Here is a 16898-nt window from a genome sequence, read left to right on the forward strand (position 1 = left end):
GTCCAATTTGTGCAGTGTCCAGCATTCTGATTTTCTCCATCCCCTCTTTCTACCCCACCATCTTTTCTCTTGTGCCACCACTTCTTCCCCTCAAAAGCTCAGTATACACTCTGCACTCTCACTAGCCCCCAACTCTCAGCATACCCCTTTTCACCACCTTAACCAGTCTAATACGCGGCAATCAGCCATCAGGAAATGTTAACTGGTAGCTTTTTTTTTTTTTTTTTTTAAGCGTGCAATCAATACTATGCTTTGCTTAAGAGTGAGAAGATGGTACCAGGTATTTCTAGGATTCTGCAACCCTCAAATCTTGGCACTTCAGGCTACTTTCTAGTTCACCGATTGAAAAGGCCACCATACAAATCTATTTTTTCTCTCTCTCATTTTTAGATAGAAAGGAACATGTTAGTAAGCGTGTTAGCGGCAGAACTTGAAATGAAGGGACCACAAGCAAAATATCATTAAAGGCTCCCAGGGGAGGGGAAGATTCTCCTGAAAAGATACAGAAGCACTTACAAGGGGACTCCTTCTTTCCTGCTCCCCCATACTTCAGGGACTGCTTGGATAGAATTTATGCCAATGAAAGCTTGGATATAGATGTGAAAATTCTTAATTTCATGCAACATTCACAGTCACAATTGGTACAGTTGTCTTCTGAACTGAACTATATCCTTGAACTTTCAATAAATCCTAATCTGTATGAAGAAAATTTAACTAGTTGAGAAATTTTTAGTTGGTGCAGCCTTAGTTTTTGCCACAAATGAGTCTGAAATGCAACTGAATATCAGGTGCCTTTTGTAAACGAAATGGAGTGACTTTCTGACTCATCTAAGGGAAAGCCAAATGAGGACCAATACTTTTATGAGGCAGATATTTAGAAATTCATTTTCATTTTCCGGTATTTTATGAGTCCCTTTTCTCTATCTTTTCCCCTCACAAACACTTGCTTGTTTGTGAGGGGAAAAGATTTTGTAGTTGCTCGAAAGCACTGTTTTTTTTCACCCCCTATCTTAAGCTGCCTGTTACTGAGTCTTCTCTTACCTGTGGTTGCAGAGATGAGCAGCAGCAGCTGAGCAGAAGCCATCCCTACTCCCATCTGCAAAGGATCTGCTTTATCACCCCTCTTAATAAACCTCAGTGGCTGAGACCCTGGGTCTTCCTCGAACCAATCGGTTTCTCTAAAGAGGGTGATGTCACAAAAGGTGGGATATACTGACTTTTGGTCTAATCTGGTGATGCTAGGTAAAACCCCCTGAGCTCTCACAAGATTTCTCTCATTACACCATTACCTCCTTTCTTTCTTCTCAGCCACGGGGAAGTCTCTTCTTCATAGGTCATAGGGAATGCAAGGTTGCCACTGAAAAGTTCTCAGCCCAGCCATCAAAGTTGGGGCAATCTCCATTGAGGGCTATACACTTAGTCCATTGATTTTCTACTTTTTTTGTTCCTCAGCTTGGTTGGGCTGAGAACTTTTCAGTGGACCCTTGTAGCTGAGCCAGTCCTGGCTACCAAGAATGAGAGCTAGCTCTGGTAGACTCCTTTTTAAATTAACAAAGCAATATGTACCAGGGTCCTTTGAGGCAGTAGCTACAAATCTGAATTTTCCTGGCCCTGTTGATCCAAGTGCATCTCTCTGAAAACATTAATTTTAATGTTTTATATTGCCAACTTGGCCATTCATTTGGACAGTCTCAGCACTACTCATTGCTGAAATGTTTGGTTTGGACAATTGTTTTACCCACATAAACCATTTGGAAATTAATCATGCATGAAAGTGCATGCATGTTTAGCTGCCATGAGAGGATATGGGAAGAAATGTACAGGCATATACTGAATTTTCAAATCTATTCATGCACTTTCCAAGCAAAATTCTACATTCACCAAATGCAGGTGCAAGTTACAGCATGAACTTTATACCATGGCAGTGTAGTACTGTACATATATAACTATTTTCATTTTGAAGACAGGAGCGGGTAGTGAAGCTCTGGAACTTGTTGCCTGAGGATGTGGTATCTGGTTAAAAAACGTTTGTACAAATTCCTGGAGGAAAAGTCCACAATCTGCAATTAAGATAGACATGGGGGAAGCCACTACTTATTTATTTAATTAAAATATTTATAGCTTATACTATCCCTTCTATTCTAGGTGGGTTACAAAGTTTAAAACATACATAATAAAATTAACAAAACAGAAAACAATAAAATTATCTCTGGAACCTGGACTGGAAGGATGGAACCTTGCTTCTCTTTGGGATTCTGCCAGGTACTTGTGACCTGCATTGGCTACTGTTTGAAGCAGGAAACTGGGCTAGATGGATCATCAGTCTGACCCAGTATGGTTATTTTTATGTTCTTATGGGCACAAAGTGCACACAGGAGTCAGCTCTGTAGATGCTGACAGACACCTCCAAATTTGAGCAAGCTCCTTCATTGTGTCCAGGGGAACATTATATTGTGTATGGCACATTAATCACTTTGAAATATTGGCACCTATGTATGGTCTCTGTCCCCATATGAAGATGTAGATGTGCTGCTACTAGGTGGGCCTGAGGCCAAAGGGGTAGGCCTGGGCCCACCTGGACCCATTCATGGCTTCACCACTGCTGAATAAACAATCTCCAGGCTTCCCCCACAATTGCTAATTGCTGATGCTGATTTGGGCAACATATTGGTGAGGCCATGGCCCTTGCGGCCCACTCTGTTCTACTGCCTATGGGCAACCCTGGGTAGAATCTGGTCTTTCATAGGTGAGGCTGAGAGCCCTCCTCATCATAGCCAATCAGAGAGCTGACATGGATATTCCTTTAACATAGGATAAGGCAGGTTAGGAAGTATCGAGGGGCGGACAAGAGGCTTTTCAGAAAACAATAAAACATGGAAGCCAAAGCTCAAAATGAGACACACATTTAAAACAAAAACTGAAAAGCCTTACTGGCATTTGCTTTGAGGTTTCTGACTGCAAAAAAAAGTTTTGTTTCCTGTCACTTGCTGCTGTGTTGTTTATTTAAACCACACTGCGAATACTCATTCTTTCCATCCTAATGATCTGATCACACGTAACCCACATATAACTGATCAGTAGCCAAGACAGACCTTATCTCACATGACCAGAGAAAGAAAGAAAGAGACAGAATAACTGGTATAAATTAAACAAAAATACTAGGATTAGGGGGCATGCAATGACGCTACTAAGACCCCCCTTTTATCAAGCTGCGTAAGGGTTAAAAAAAAAAAAAATTGCAGACCACTGCGATAAAAGCTCTGATGCTCATTGGATAGTTTTGAAAATATCAGTGTGGTATTTATATATAATACAATTTTGAGGTGGAATAATTCCAAAGTTTGCAATTTTATTGCATTAATGTTGAATGTTGAAAGCTAAGGCATATATCAATCCTGCATTTACCCAATGTTTCTATAATGCTTTTGCTTATGATGGGCAGGATGCTTGTTTGAAAGCCCATTTGCTGGTTTCTTTCTGCCACTTTATGACATTTTCCAGATGCTTTCTCTTTTCAAAAAATGTGTTTGTGCCAAGCAATTATGCTGTGAATCGTGTGGAGAGAGAGAAATGCCACAAAAAGCATGATATCAAGAAAATGTGACAGAAAGAGGGGTTTCCAGTGGTGTAGCGAGGGAGGTCAGCGCCAGGGTTGGTGGTGCCCTGCATTGTCATGCTGTGCGCCCTGCCCCCAACTCTTCCCCACCGCTTGTGCATCCCCCATTCTTTCCAGTGCTTGAGCACCCTCCCGCCCCCCCCCCCGCATACCTCTTGAAATGTTTGCTGGCGCAAGCAGTATCTTCCACTTGCTGCTCTCGCTGGCCATGGCTCCATTCTGATGTCATATCCTGGTCCTGTGACCAGGAAGTAACATCAGAAGGGAGCCGAGGCCAACACGAGCAGCAAGTGGAAGATGATGCTTGCACCAGCAAACTTTTAAGGAGGTATGCTGGGGGGGAGGGGGGCAGAGAGGAGAATATCAAAGTAATAAGCGCCTTGTTGTCAAAATGACAGCTGGTACGACACCGACTTAATAGCCTTAAAGCGAGAATTCTGCAAATTGGAAAGAACATGGTGCAAATCAGGGAAAGATGAGGATAGACTTACTTGGCGACTAAAGGTTAAAGAATACAAAATAATGATCAAAGAAAAGCATAGCAAACACTACTCACAAAAAATTAATTCTCCTACTTTAAACAGTCACAAACTTTTCAAAATAGTCAATTCTTTGTATGATATTGAATCCCACAAGCGCTCCAATACAGACTCCCCACCCCCTGCGGCGATCTTAGCTGACTTTTTCATTACAAAAATCCACAAATTGAGATCGTCCCTTACAAGTTCAAACATAGATTTATCTATCACGCTTACTGCCTTAGACAAAGAAGGTACAGCTGTTGACATGATCTGGAACCACTTTGAAAACCCAGACTGGAGCCACTTCCTCAAGCTTTACTCATAATATGTAAAATCCAATTGCCTATTGGACAACTGCCCACCAACCATTATGAAAACAGCTCCTATCTCCTTCAAGGCTGAACTTTTTAGCTGGGTCTCTTCATGCATGCGTACTGGTAAATTCCCAGAGGATCTTGGGCATATCCTCGTGACTCCTATTATCAAAAACCCAAAGGAATCCGTTTCCTTGATGGCCAACTACAGACCCATTGCCAACATACCATTCTTTCTTAAACTAATGGAAGGTCTGGTTAACATCAACCTCACAAAATACTTAGAGAAGTTCAACATCCTACATGATTCCCAATCTGGCTTCTGAACAAATTACAGTACCGAAACAGTTTTGGCCTCTATGACTGACATCTGTTTTCCCAGGGAAAAAGCGCACTGGTACTGCAGTTCGACTTGAGCAGTTCCTTTGACCTTGTCGATCATGACCTCCTGCTTAGGTGCCTTGATTCCATCGGCATTTCCGGACAGGTACTAAATTAGTTCACGGGTTTCCTAAAAAACCATACTTACCAGGTCTACAGTGAAGGAACCTACTCTCAAGCTTGGTCCAATCCCTGAAGAGTGCCATAAGGCTCCCCACTCTCCCCCCTCACTCTTCAATATCTACATGGCATCACTGGGAAATATGTTATCCAATTTAAAACTGAAATCGTACATATACACGGATGATATAACAATATTCCCTTAACCTCATTGACTCAAGAGACAGAACAACTCATCTCATCCGTCCTTACCAAGGTTGAACGTTGGACTATGCACTCCAAACTAAAACTAAATCCCGAAAAACCCAATAATAAGATCGTGAACACCTCCTTGACACTAAATGGATCAAACTACCCAATTAATCCCACAATCAAAATCCTTGGCGTCATCCTGGACTGAAGCCTGACGTTTGAAGATCACACTAATGCTCAAGTCAAAAAATGCTTTCTCACTCTATGGAAACTTCGGACCATTAAATATTACTTCGATTTCTTTTCCTTTCGACTGCTGGTTCAATCCCTGATCTTAAGTATCTTAGACTACTGCAACATTATATACTTGGGATCTCTCAAAAAAACCATCAAACGACTGAGAGTTGTCCAAAATGCTGCAGTCCATCTCATTTATGGTCTCAAGAAATCAGACCATGTAAGCCCATATTACAGAAAACTACACTGGCTGCCTGTGGAAGCAAGGGTCATTTTTAAGTTTGCTTGCCTTTGCTTCAAAACCATGACAGGTTCATCCCCAACCTATCTGTCTCACCAATTCGAATTCTCAGGCACAGCTAACACATGCAGTACCTACTTGTTCGCTTTTCCATCCCTAAAGGGCTGCACCTACAGGAGATACCTCGACAGAACATTATCATTCCAAGCAGGCAAATGGAACAAATGTTTAACCAACTTCATCTCAAACGCACTCTCGTACCAAACGTTTAGAAAGTCAATAAAAACCTATCTCTTTGACTAATTTCTCTGACCCCACCTCAACCTGATGTACTTTCAATACACTTCTAGATAAACCTGACTAAACTTAACAAGCCAATGTAAATTCGATAGTTCGCTGTAATGTCGCTGTCTGTTTATAGTCTCTTCCCTTGTAAACCGCCTAGAACTGTTTGTGGCATGGCGGTATATAAAAATAAAGGTATTATTATTATTATTATTATAATAAGATAACAAAGGACCACAAAGATGTGGGGTCAACAACCTGTAAAATCCACCCGAAAATCCATCTGGGCCCGGAGACTTTGGAGCCATGTGTTATAAGGCCTTGCATGGTTACACACCCAATCATGTAGCTGATCAATTTACATTCATCAATCCCAATTGCTCATTGCGAGCCACTGCATTCTTTGTTTTCCCTTCTGCTCGTGGTTGTTAATATACAGTAAGAGAATTTTACAAATATTACTATCATACTAAGCAGCTAGTTGGGATACAGTTTTGCAGACTATTATCTCTTTCTTCAACTTTCTTCATCTTCATCTCTAGAAAATTGTTAAAATCTAGTTTATTTGCAAAATTCCTGGAGAATTGACTCGTTAATCACTGAGATTGTTCAGTCTTCTTGGTTTGTTAAGCCACATAGAACTGCAAGGTTTTGTGGTATACAAATGTGATTTTATGTTCTGTTCTGTTACATACCCCAGCTTAGGAGTGAGGTTCATTACTATCACTGAATGCACAAAACTATATCATTTGGAGGTATTGTCCCCCAGAAAATCTATTCCTTGGATTCAAACCTTGGTATCCCCCATAGGGGAACCACTATTGAGTTGGTCCAAGATGAGTGATTTTGCTGGATTTGTTGATGTCCCGGGTAGACACTGAGGCCCTGATTCTATAAAGTCCACCTAAAGTTAGGCGCAGATATCAGCACTGATTCTGTAAAACTTAGACACCCATTATAGAATCATGCTAGGTGCCGTTCATTGTCCTAACATTTAGGTGTTCTCGATTTATACCAGGGGTTTCTTTACCTAAAGTTAGACATCGAGCTCAGCCTAATGGCACATAATTCACAAAGAGGCGCCTAACTCAAAAACACGCCCATGGTCTGCCCCTAACCACACCTATTTTTAGTGTAGGCACTTTGGAACAGGGAACTACTTTTTATAGAATTGAGTTTTTCGAGTTAGGCATCTATCTTTCAATTAAATCCAATTAAAACTGATTGTGAGCTGTTATGCCAATGTCAGCACTGATTAAGCCTATTAATCTATTAAAGGCCCCTTTTTATCAAGCTATGTAAGGGCTTTTTTTAATCACAAACCACTATGTTAAAAGCTTCGACACTCAGGGGAATTCTAAGAGCATTGGAGCTTTTACCACAGTGGTCTGCGATAATAAACCCTGATGCAGCTTGATAAAAGGGGGTTTAAGTTAGGCACTTCAGTGAACTTTATAGAATCAGGGCCTGACATCTTTAAGAAGGGAAGGGAAAGGGAATATCTTACAAGGTCGAAACAGAAAAAGAAAACTGTTTGAGTGATCTTGTGAAAAACACCCTCACAGAGTGTTAGAAATGAGGCTGAATTTCTCACACACTCATATCCTGAGTTGATGGCACATTCTCACATTTCTCATCTGTGGCTTGACTCTTTGACATATGTTAACTTTAGGGACCACCAAGATCACTTATTCAGAGGAGGGAAAATTCAGTTCAGCAACATCTCTAGATTTATGGCTGCAGTGGTATCATAAAAATGTTATGAACTTGAAAAGCATAACTTTGCCTTAAGACTGGAAACATAGAAATATGATGGCAGATAAAGGCCAAATGGCCCATCCAGTTTGCCCATCTGCAGTAACCATTATCTCTTTCTCTGTCTTTGAGATCCCATGTGCCTATCCCAGGCTTTCTTGAAATCAGACACAGTCTCTGGCTCTACCACCTCTACCGGGAGACTGTTCCATGCATCTACCACCCTTTCCATAAAAAAGTATTTCCTCAGATTACTCTGGAGCCTATCACCTCTTAACTTCATCCTATGCCCTCTCATTCCAGAGCTTCCTTTCACATGAAAGAGATTTGACTCATGTGCATGTGGAAGGCAGTACTTGGATAAGGCCTAGAAGTAGACATTGTTAGATTATGTGAGAGGACAAAAAAAAAATAAAATCCATAAAAAGTTACTGCTTAGACAGGACATATCTGAAAGCACGCCTCTGTCCAGTATCAGCCACAATCCCAGCACCATTTGCAAGATAGGTTTTGACCCAAGCATAAGGTATGTCAGCCTTGAATTTGGGTTGCACTGTATGGCTATCTGTAGGCCTGCAGAAAATTGTATCTTCCCTCTTGTTGACTGTACCATCTTTCAGGAAGATGTTTTTGGATATTAATAGGAATTCTAGTTTCTCTTCCACTATATTTAAGGGCAGAAAAATCATTCAAAAATTTTAAGTCACAACTAAAGGCTTATTATTTTAATATGGCATTTGATACAACCCTTTAATAGCTCTTTTACACTGGTTAATATTGGGTTCCCCCCCCTTTACCTTATGCTGTTCTCCATTCCATTTTTCCCTACAACATACTGCAAATCTTTCCTTCCTCCTTTCACCGTCTTGTGCTGGTTTTGTGTTTTGATTGTTTACCTTGTTTGTTCTTATTGATTTTAGAAATGTTACCCCAGATTTTACAATTGTAAAGCACTTTGCTTTAACTTTTTTATGTTAATAATTGTGGTATATCAAATAAAGGGGGCCTTTTACTATGGCACGATAGCCGTTTTAGCGCGTGCTAAACATTAACGCGTCCATAGAATATAATGGACGCGTTAGCGTTTACCGCGCGCAAAATCAGCTAGCGCACCTTAGTAAAAGGACCCCCCCAAGTAACTGTTGTGCACCTGCATCACAGAGCAGTATCCCATGTGTAATGCAGACTGAGCTATTCATCAAATGTATTCAGCGTACAACTACAACATATGCGCTGTATACCGCAGGGCACATTCATAAAGAAACATAGAAACATGAGGGCAAATAAAGGCCAAATGGCCCATCCAATCTGCCCATCCGCAGAAACCATTATCTCTTCCTCTCTCTAAGAGATCCCACGTGCCTATTCCAGGCTTTCTTGAAATCAGACACAGTCTCTGTCTCTATCACCTCTTCCAGGAGACTGTCCAATGTATCTACCACCTTTTCTGTGAAAAAGTATTTCCTTAGATTACTCCTGAGCCTATCACCTCTTAACTTCATCCTATGCCCTCTCATTTCAGAGCTTCCTTTCACATGAAAGAAAATTGACTCATGCACATTTGTGCCACATAGGTATTTAAACATCTCTATCATATCTCCCCTCTCCCCCTTCTTCCAAAGTATACTGTAAGGGGAGATAGGATGAGAAAAAAATGAAAACTCCCTCATAATCTTGGTACAGACAAAATAAAAGTAAGTATAGTGTATTCTATAAGTCGATATTCTATATATCTATATATTCTATAAGTCGATATTCTATATATCTATATATTCTATACTTATATTCTATAAGTCGATATTCAAAGCAATTTAACCAGCTTGAAATGGGTCCTAGACAGTTAAATGGCCTGTTCTGCTCAGTTCAGTTAATGTCTCTGAAAGTGTCTGGTTAGTACCTATTTGAAAACTAGCTAATTTGGGGGCATTCTGGGGTCAGAGTCAGCATTTGGCTAGTCAAGAGACAATATTCAGCATTTAACCAACCAAGGTCACTACATAAACATACCAGATATATTCCACATATTAATAAAGGTGGAAAGAAGAGAAAACAAGAGCCAGTAACGTGAAAGAGGCTATTGGAGCCAAAAAACATCCTTTAAAGCAGGGGTGTCAAAGTTGGTCCTCGAGGGCCGCAGTCTAGTCGAGTTTTCAGGATTTCACCAATAAATATGCATGAGATCTATTTGCTTGCACTGCTTTCATTGTATGCTAATAGATCTCATGCATATTCATTGGGGAAATCCTGAAAACCTGACTGGATTGCGGCCCTCGAAGACCGACTTTGACACCCCTGCTTTAAAGAATGGAAAAAGGATCCAAATGAAGAAAATAAGAGACATAAACACTGGCAAGTTAGATGCAAACCACTGATAAAGAACACTACAAATGAATACAAAGAGAAACTTGCCACAGAGGCAAAAACTCAAAGTAACAACTTTTTTAGGCACATCAGAAGCAGAAAACATGTGAGGGAATCCATGGGATTGTTGGATGATCAAGGAGCAAAAGGGGTGCTTAGGGAAGATAAAGTCATAGCGGAGAGACTGAATAAATTATCTGCTTCAGTCTTTACGAAAGAAGATGCAAGAGATCTATTTGAACCGGAAATGGTTTTCATGGGTGATGTGGAGGAACTAAAAGAAATCTTGGTGAACCTGGAAGATGTGCTACTGTAAGTCGAACTGACAAGTTAAAGAGTGATAAATCAGCTGGACCAGATGGTATACATCCCAAGGTACTGAAAGAACTCAAAGATGAAATTGCAGATCTGCTGTTAGTGATTTGTAACTTGCACTAAAATCGTTCATAGTATCTGAGGATTGGAAGGTGGCCAATGTTACTCTGATTTTTTTAAAAGGATTCCAGGGGAGATCCAGGAAATTACAGACCGGTAAGCCTAAAATCAGTGCCAGGCAAAATAGTGGAAACAATTATAAAAAAATAAAATTGTGGAACATGTAAACAAACTTAACTTAATGGGACAGAGTCAACATGGTGTCAGCCAAGGGAGGTTTTGCCTCACCAATCTACTTGCCTTCTTTGAAGGTGTGAATAAACATGTAGATAAAAGTGAGCTGGTTGATGTAGTGCATCTAGATTTTCAGAAAGCTTTTGACAAAGTTCCTCATGAGAGGCTCCTGAGAAAATTAAAGAGACATGGGATAGGAGGCAACGTTCAGTTGTGGATTACGAATTGGTTATTGGATAGAAAACAGAGGGTAGGATTAAATGGCCATTTTTCTCAATAAAGGAGGGCAAATAGTGGAGTGCCTCAGGGATCTGTACAGGGACCAGTGCTATTTAACATATTTATAAATGATCTGGAAATTAGAATGATGAGTGAGGTGATTAAATTTGCAGATGATACTAAACTGTTTAAAGTTGTTAAAATGCATGCAGACTGTGAAAAATTTAGTAAGACCATAGGAAATTGGAAGATTGGGTGTTCAAATGGCAGATGAAATTTAATGTGGACAAATGCAAAGTAATGCACATTGGCAAGAATAGCCTAAATCATAGTTACCAGATGTTAAGGTCCACCCTGGGGGTCAGCGCCCAAGAAAAAGTTCTGGATGTCATTGTAGACAATAAGCTGAAACTTTCTGGCCAATATGTGGTGGTGACCAAAAAAGCAAACAAGATGCTAGGAATTATTAGAAAAGGGATGGACACTGGGACACTGGATCATCTGTTGTTCAATTGTCTGATACTCAACTTCTGGAAGCCAATATGGAGACAGATTAACCTCATACTGGAATCAACAATCCATTTGACATATGAGGAAATTATATGTGGAACATTGCTGCATATCAAGTCTCCCATGGATCGCTATAAATGCAGGCTTTTCTTGATTATGACAGGGATAATTATGCAAATGATAACCTGCTGTTCCGCCACTTATTTCTGCCAGATGGGATGATCAGTGACACTCAGAAAAGCACACAGACAATATAAAGCATAAACAATAACACTTTATTACATATATAGATGAACATAAAAATAGAATAACATCACCATGATTCTGGGCCACACCATCCTTCACAATCGGGAATCCTTGCAATTGATAGGAGGGTCGACACGGGCTGTCCCTTGGTTGCAACGAAAATGGATTCTTCTGTTAGGGGCAGAGTCCCGTCTTTTATATATAGGGTGAAAGCTGCTGAGTTCATAAAAACAACAGCTGGTCCTGCAGTAACCAGCGTCCTTTATTACGAGTCCTGGTCTTTTGATGTTGTTTGGGCATCCCCCAGGTCAAAGAGGTCAAGATAGCAGATACTTGTTGCAGAAACCGGTTTCACTGTCCCTTTGATGTTGTTTGGGCAACACTCAGGTCAAGGAGGTCAGAATGTCAGATAAGCAGACTTGTGGATTCATGTCAATAGTCTGCTGAGTTTCAGTTACCCCCCTGGCCAGTTCCTTTGATGTTGTTTGGCCAACACTCAGGTCAAGGAGGTCAGAATGTCAGATTTCAGTTACCCCCCTGGCCATAGGTATAACACCTGCACTTAGAAAAATTACGACCACCTCAACTTTCCGTTTTGGTGGGCCAGTTTATGTTTAGGTTACAAATACGAATAGATGAATGCGGATATGTTGGGGCATAGCAAATTATTTTAATTGGTTTGGGGCCCTTTGACATCCTTTGCTACTTCAACATAGTTGTCTTTGTTTAAATTTTTTGTTTATTTTTATACATATCCAAGATGGGGTGGGTGGGAGGGGGGGATTTCTTTCTGGTTTATTTCCTGATTAAATTATTGGATGTGAGGGGAGGGATATTTTTCTTCTGCATTGTTATTGATGGAATTTAAGTGCTTACGTTGATTATTAATATCTGTATAATTCTTGGCACTTTGTATTAGTTTTGAAAATTAATAAAGGTTAAAAAAAGAAAAAAGAAAAGGGATGTTAAATAACACCAAGAATGTTATAATGCCTCTGTATCGCTCGATGGTATGACCTCACCTTGAATCTTGTGTTCAATTATAGTCGTCGTATCTTAAAAAAAGATATAGCGGAATTAGGAAAGGTTCAAAGAAGAAAGTGACCAAGATGATAAAGGGGATGGAACTCCTCTCATTTGAGAAAAGGCTAAAGAGGTTAGGGTTCTTCAACTTGGAAAAGAGAGGACTGAGGGGAGGTATCATTGAAGTCTAGAAAACCCTGAGTGGTGTAGAACAGGTACAAGTGGATCAATTTTTTACTCCATCAAAAATTACAAAGAGTAGGGGACACCCAATGAAGTTACAGGGAAATACTTTTAAAACCAATAGAAGGAAATATTTTTTCACGCAGAGAATAGTTAAGCTATGGAACATGTTGCCAGAGGATGTGGTAAGAGTGGTTAACATAACTGGTTTAAAAAAAGATTTGGACAAGTTCCTAGAGGAAAAGTCCATAATCCGCTATTGAGACAGACAAGGGGGAAACCACTGTTTGCTCTGGGATCAGTAGCATTGAATGTTGCTACTATTTGGGTTTTTATTAGGCACTTGTTACCTGTATTGGCCACTATGGAAACAGTATCTAGATTTTCAGAAATCAGAAATCTTTTGACAAAGTTCCTCGTGAGAGGCTGCTGAGAAAATTAAAGCTTCATGGGATAGGATGCAGCTTTCAGTTGTGGATTAGAAATTAGTTATCAGACAGAAAACAGAGCGTAGGGTTAAATGACCATTTTTCTCAATAAAGGAGGGCAAATAGTGGAGTGCCTCAGGGATCTGTATTGGGACCAGCGCTGTTTAACATATATAAATGATCTAGAAATTGGAATGATGAGTCCTCCTATTTTCTTCATTTCCTCCCCTCAGACATTCATTTTTTTATGCTCAGCTTTCTCCAATTTGTCTGCTTATCAAATGTTATTCCTCCTTCTCAATCCCCAGTCTTCAAACTCTTTTTACTGCTTCTGTCTACCTCGCCACCTCTCTCTGACCCATGTCAAACATCTCCCCTCTCCATCCAAATCAGGCATCTCTTTAGTCCTCTCTTCCTTCTTGTCCAGTCATTTCTCAAATCTTTCCTTCTGTTTTCCCTCCTGTCCAGCATCTCCCCCAGTCTTCCTTTCCACCATCTTCTTTCTAGCATATCCAGGATTCCCCCTGATCTCTATCTTTTCTTGTCAAGCATCTTATAGCCAAATAGAGATTGTATCCAAGGCATTATGAAATTCAGATAGGCTTAGGTGACTAGGTCTACCAATAGTATATTAATACCCTTACTGATGTAAATTTGTTATGGGATACTGTACGAACTTATAGGAAATAGGAACAATTGGTAGAAAGTAATCAGCTATATGATGTGCAGTGGGAATTTTGTTGGATCACCTTAAGTAAATGTGTTAAAGGAAACCCTTCATTACCACAACTGTGTATTTTGTCATGTAATTTATGGTGTTAATCTTATACTGTGTTTGTTCACAGAAGTACTTCATGAAAGACTTCTGAGGAAATCAGAGAATCATGAGATAAGAGGTAATGTTCTATTATGGATTAAAAACTGGTTGAAAGACAGAAGACAGGAAGTAGGTTTAAATGGTCCAATCCAATCTTTCGGTTTATATACCGGATCATCCTCCAGACAACAGAGACTCGACTCGGATAACACAATAAGAGATTGTAATACAAGTTTCTTCAAATAAAATGGTCAATATTTTCAATGGTAAATAGTGGGGTTCCTCAGGGGTCTGTGCTGGGACTACTGCTTTGTAACATATTTATCAATGATCTAGAGATGGGAATAACTAGTGAGATAATTACATTTGCTGATGACTCAAAGTTGTTAAATCGCAAGAGGATTGTGAAAAATTGCAAGAGGACCTTGTGAGACTGGGAGACTGGACGTAAAAATGGCAGATGATGTTTAATGTGAGCAAGTGCAAAGTGATGCATGTGGGAAAGAGAAACCCCAAAGCATCTAGGTGTCATTGTTGAGTATATGTTGAAACCCTTAGCTCAATGTGCAGCGGTGGTTGAGAAAGCAAATAGAATGCTAGGAATTATCAGGAAAGAAATGGAAAACAAAGATGAAAATGTTATAATGCCCTTGTATCGCTCTGTGCTATGGCTGTACCTTGAATACTGTGTGCAATTCTGTTCACCGTATCTCAAAAAAGATGTAGCGGAATTAGAAAAGGTACAGAGGAGGGCGAAGAAAATGATAAAAAGGAGAGGTCTATAAAATACTGAGTGAAGTGTAAAGGGTAGATGTGAATCACTTGTTTACTCTTTCCAAAAATATTAGGACTAGGGGGCATGCGATGAAACTACTGAGTAGTAGATTTAAAACAGACCAGAGAAATTATTTCTGCACACAATGCATAATTAAACTCTGGAATTTGTTGACAGAGAATGTGGTGAAATCAGTTAGCTTAGCAAGGTTTAAAAAAGGTTTGGATAATTTCCCAAAAGAGAAGTCCTTAGGTCATTATTGAAATGACCTGTGGAAACTCACTGCTTATTCCTAGGAGAAGCAGCATAAAATCTGTTTTACTACTTGGGATCTAGCTAGGTACTTGAGACCTGAATTGGCCACTGTTGGAAACAGGATGCTGGGCTTGATTGACCTTTGGTCTGTTCCAGTATGGAAATTCTTATGTTATTGCTTTAAAAAAAAAAAAAAATTGAATTAAATGCCTTGAGTAAATGCAGATACATCAATCACAGTTCAAATCTGGTCCATGCCAGGGGATCAGATACAACTCCATTTCTCTAGCACTCTGGCTAAGGATTCATCTCCATCTCCAGACCTTTCTCCTTTGCAGAAGTGTCTAAATGCTGTCTCTATGTGGCTTAATTATTTCTAGGAGTGAGACTGAGCAGCGGGAGGCAGCAGAGAGGAGTTGTTGGGCTGCAGCGGTATGCGAGGTGGCAGATAGTAGTCGGGTGGTGGGCCGTGATGGTGTGAGGTGGCAGGGGGCAGAGGAGTTAGGTGATGGGCTGCTGTGAGGCAGCATAAAGCAGAGAAGTGGGCCTTGGTGAGGCAGAAGGTGGCATAGGAGCGGAGTTAGGTGGTGAGCCATGGTAGCAATGCGGTACTGGGAGGCAGCGGAAGGCAAAGGAGAGGAGTCAGGCAGTGGACCGCAGTATTGTGAGGCAGAGGATAGGAGTTGGACAGTGGGCTGCGGCAGCAAGCAGGCTCCAATGACGCCTGGGCCTCCACACTGCTTCAAGCTGAAATGGGCAGCTTCCTACCCCACTTCCTGCTTACATCAGAGGAGGGAGGACAGAACTGGCTGCGGGGTCAACAGTACCTGGTGGAGGGGGGAGGCAGGTAATTTTTTTTTTTTTTAACATTTACTAATGCTGGGGATTTAGCTTGTGGTCTGAGGAGGAATCTAAAGAGCTAATTTGTTTTCTGTGGCTAACCTAATTAGTGATGGTTTTGTACTGGTTAGGTTTCTTTTCTTTCATGCTCATCTGAACTACCTGCACTTTTTGTTTTGGTTCTACTGCCTCTTCCAGCAGAGAAGAAAAGGAGAGAGAAGACAGAAAGACGAGGCAGCCCTGGTGCCAGCCGTCCTCAAATTTATGCATGGAAACAGTTTGGCATTCTAGATATGTGCATAACAATCTAATACACACCAAGATCCACTTTACAAAGAATATTGGGATTGAAATTGAGATGTCCAAGTCAAGGCTTGTGCAATTCTGATGATATTTTAGAAAGGCTCAGTTGATGGTAGCCATTTTCAGCCGAATTCTATATATGGAGCTCAAAATTATGTGTACAAATACGGGTGCATACCCAATCTGTGTGTGCAATTTAATTGATTAATGGGCCAATAAGCACTGATAATTGGGTGCAAATAATCAATTATCAGGGCTAATTAGAATTAATTGAAAATTGTATGCACATCTTTAGTAACCAGGATCTGCGCATAAATTGTAAACATGGATCTGAAAAGAAGGTGGGGTCCTGGGAGGGACATAGGCAGATTGGGGGTGTTCCTGGAATTTCTGCACAGTTTTATAGAATAAGGGAGATCTGCGTGTAATTTAGGCATGAAAATTTGCACCAGGTTTTACTTAGTGTGGGTGTAGAACAGGGGTGCCCAAAATGTCGATCGCGATCGACCAGTAGATTGCGAAGCCAACGTGAGTCGATCGCAGAGCCCATCCCAGGCTCTGTGATCGACTCACATTGCCTTCCGTTCTACCTGCTTCCCGACCCTGTAAAGAGGACGCTGAAGCGCCGGGCCGATCAATCTTCCTCACCCGACGTCAATTCTGATGT

The 16898-nt window shown here is 40.6% G+C and overlaps 1 protein-coding gene across 1 annotated transcript in view; it reads right to left on the minus strand.

Annotated features, from left to right (window-relative positions):
- LOC117362487 (pulmonary surfactant-associated protein B-like) overlaps positions 1-1116 on the minus strand; it is a 37797-nt gene extending 36681 nt beyond the window's left edge. Inside the window, exon 1 of the mRNA XM_033948936.1 lies at positions 1042-1116. Coding sequence (XP_033804827.1) covers positions 1042-1096 — 55 coding nt within the window. The 5' untranslated portion in view covers positions 1097-1116. The remainder of the gene's footprint in view (positions 1-1041) is intronic.
- Between the last annotated feature and the right edge of the window lie 15782 nt (positions 1117-16898).

This window comes from Geotrypetes seraphini, chromosome 6 (assembly GCF_902459505.1).
Source record: "Geotrypetes seraphini chromosome 6, aGeoSer1.1, whole genome shotgun sequence".
NCBI lineage: Eukaryota > Metazoa > Chordata > Amphibia > Gymnophiona > Dermophiidae > Geotrypetes > Geotrypetes seraphini.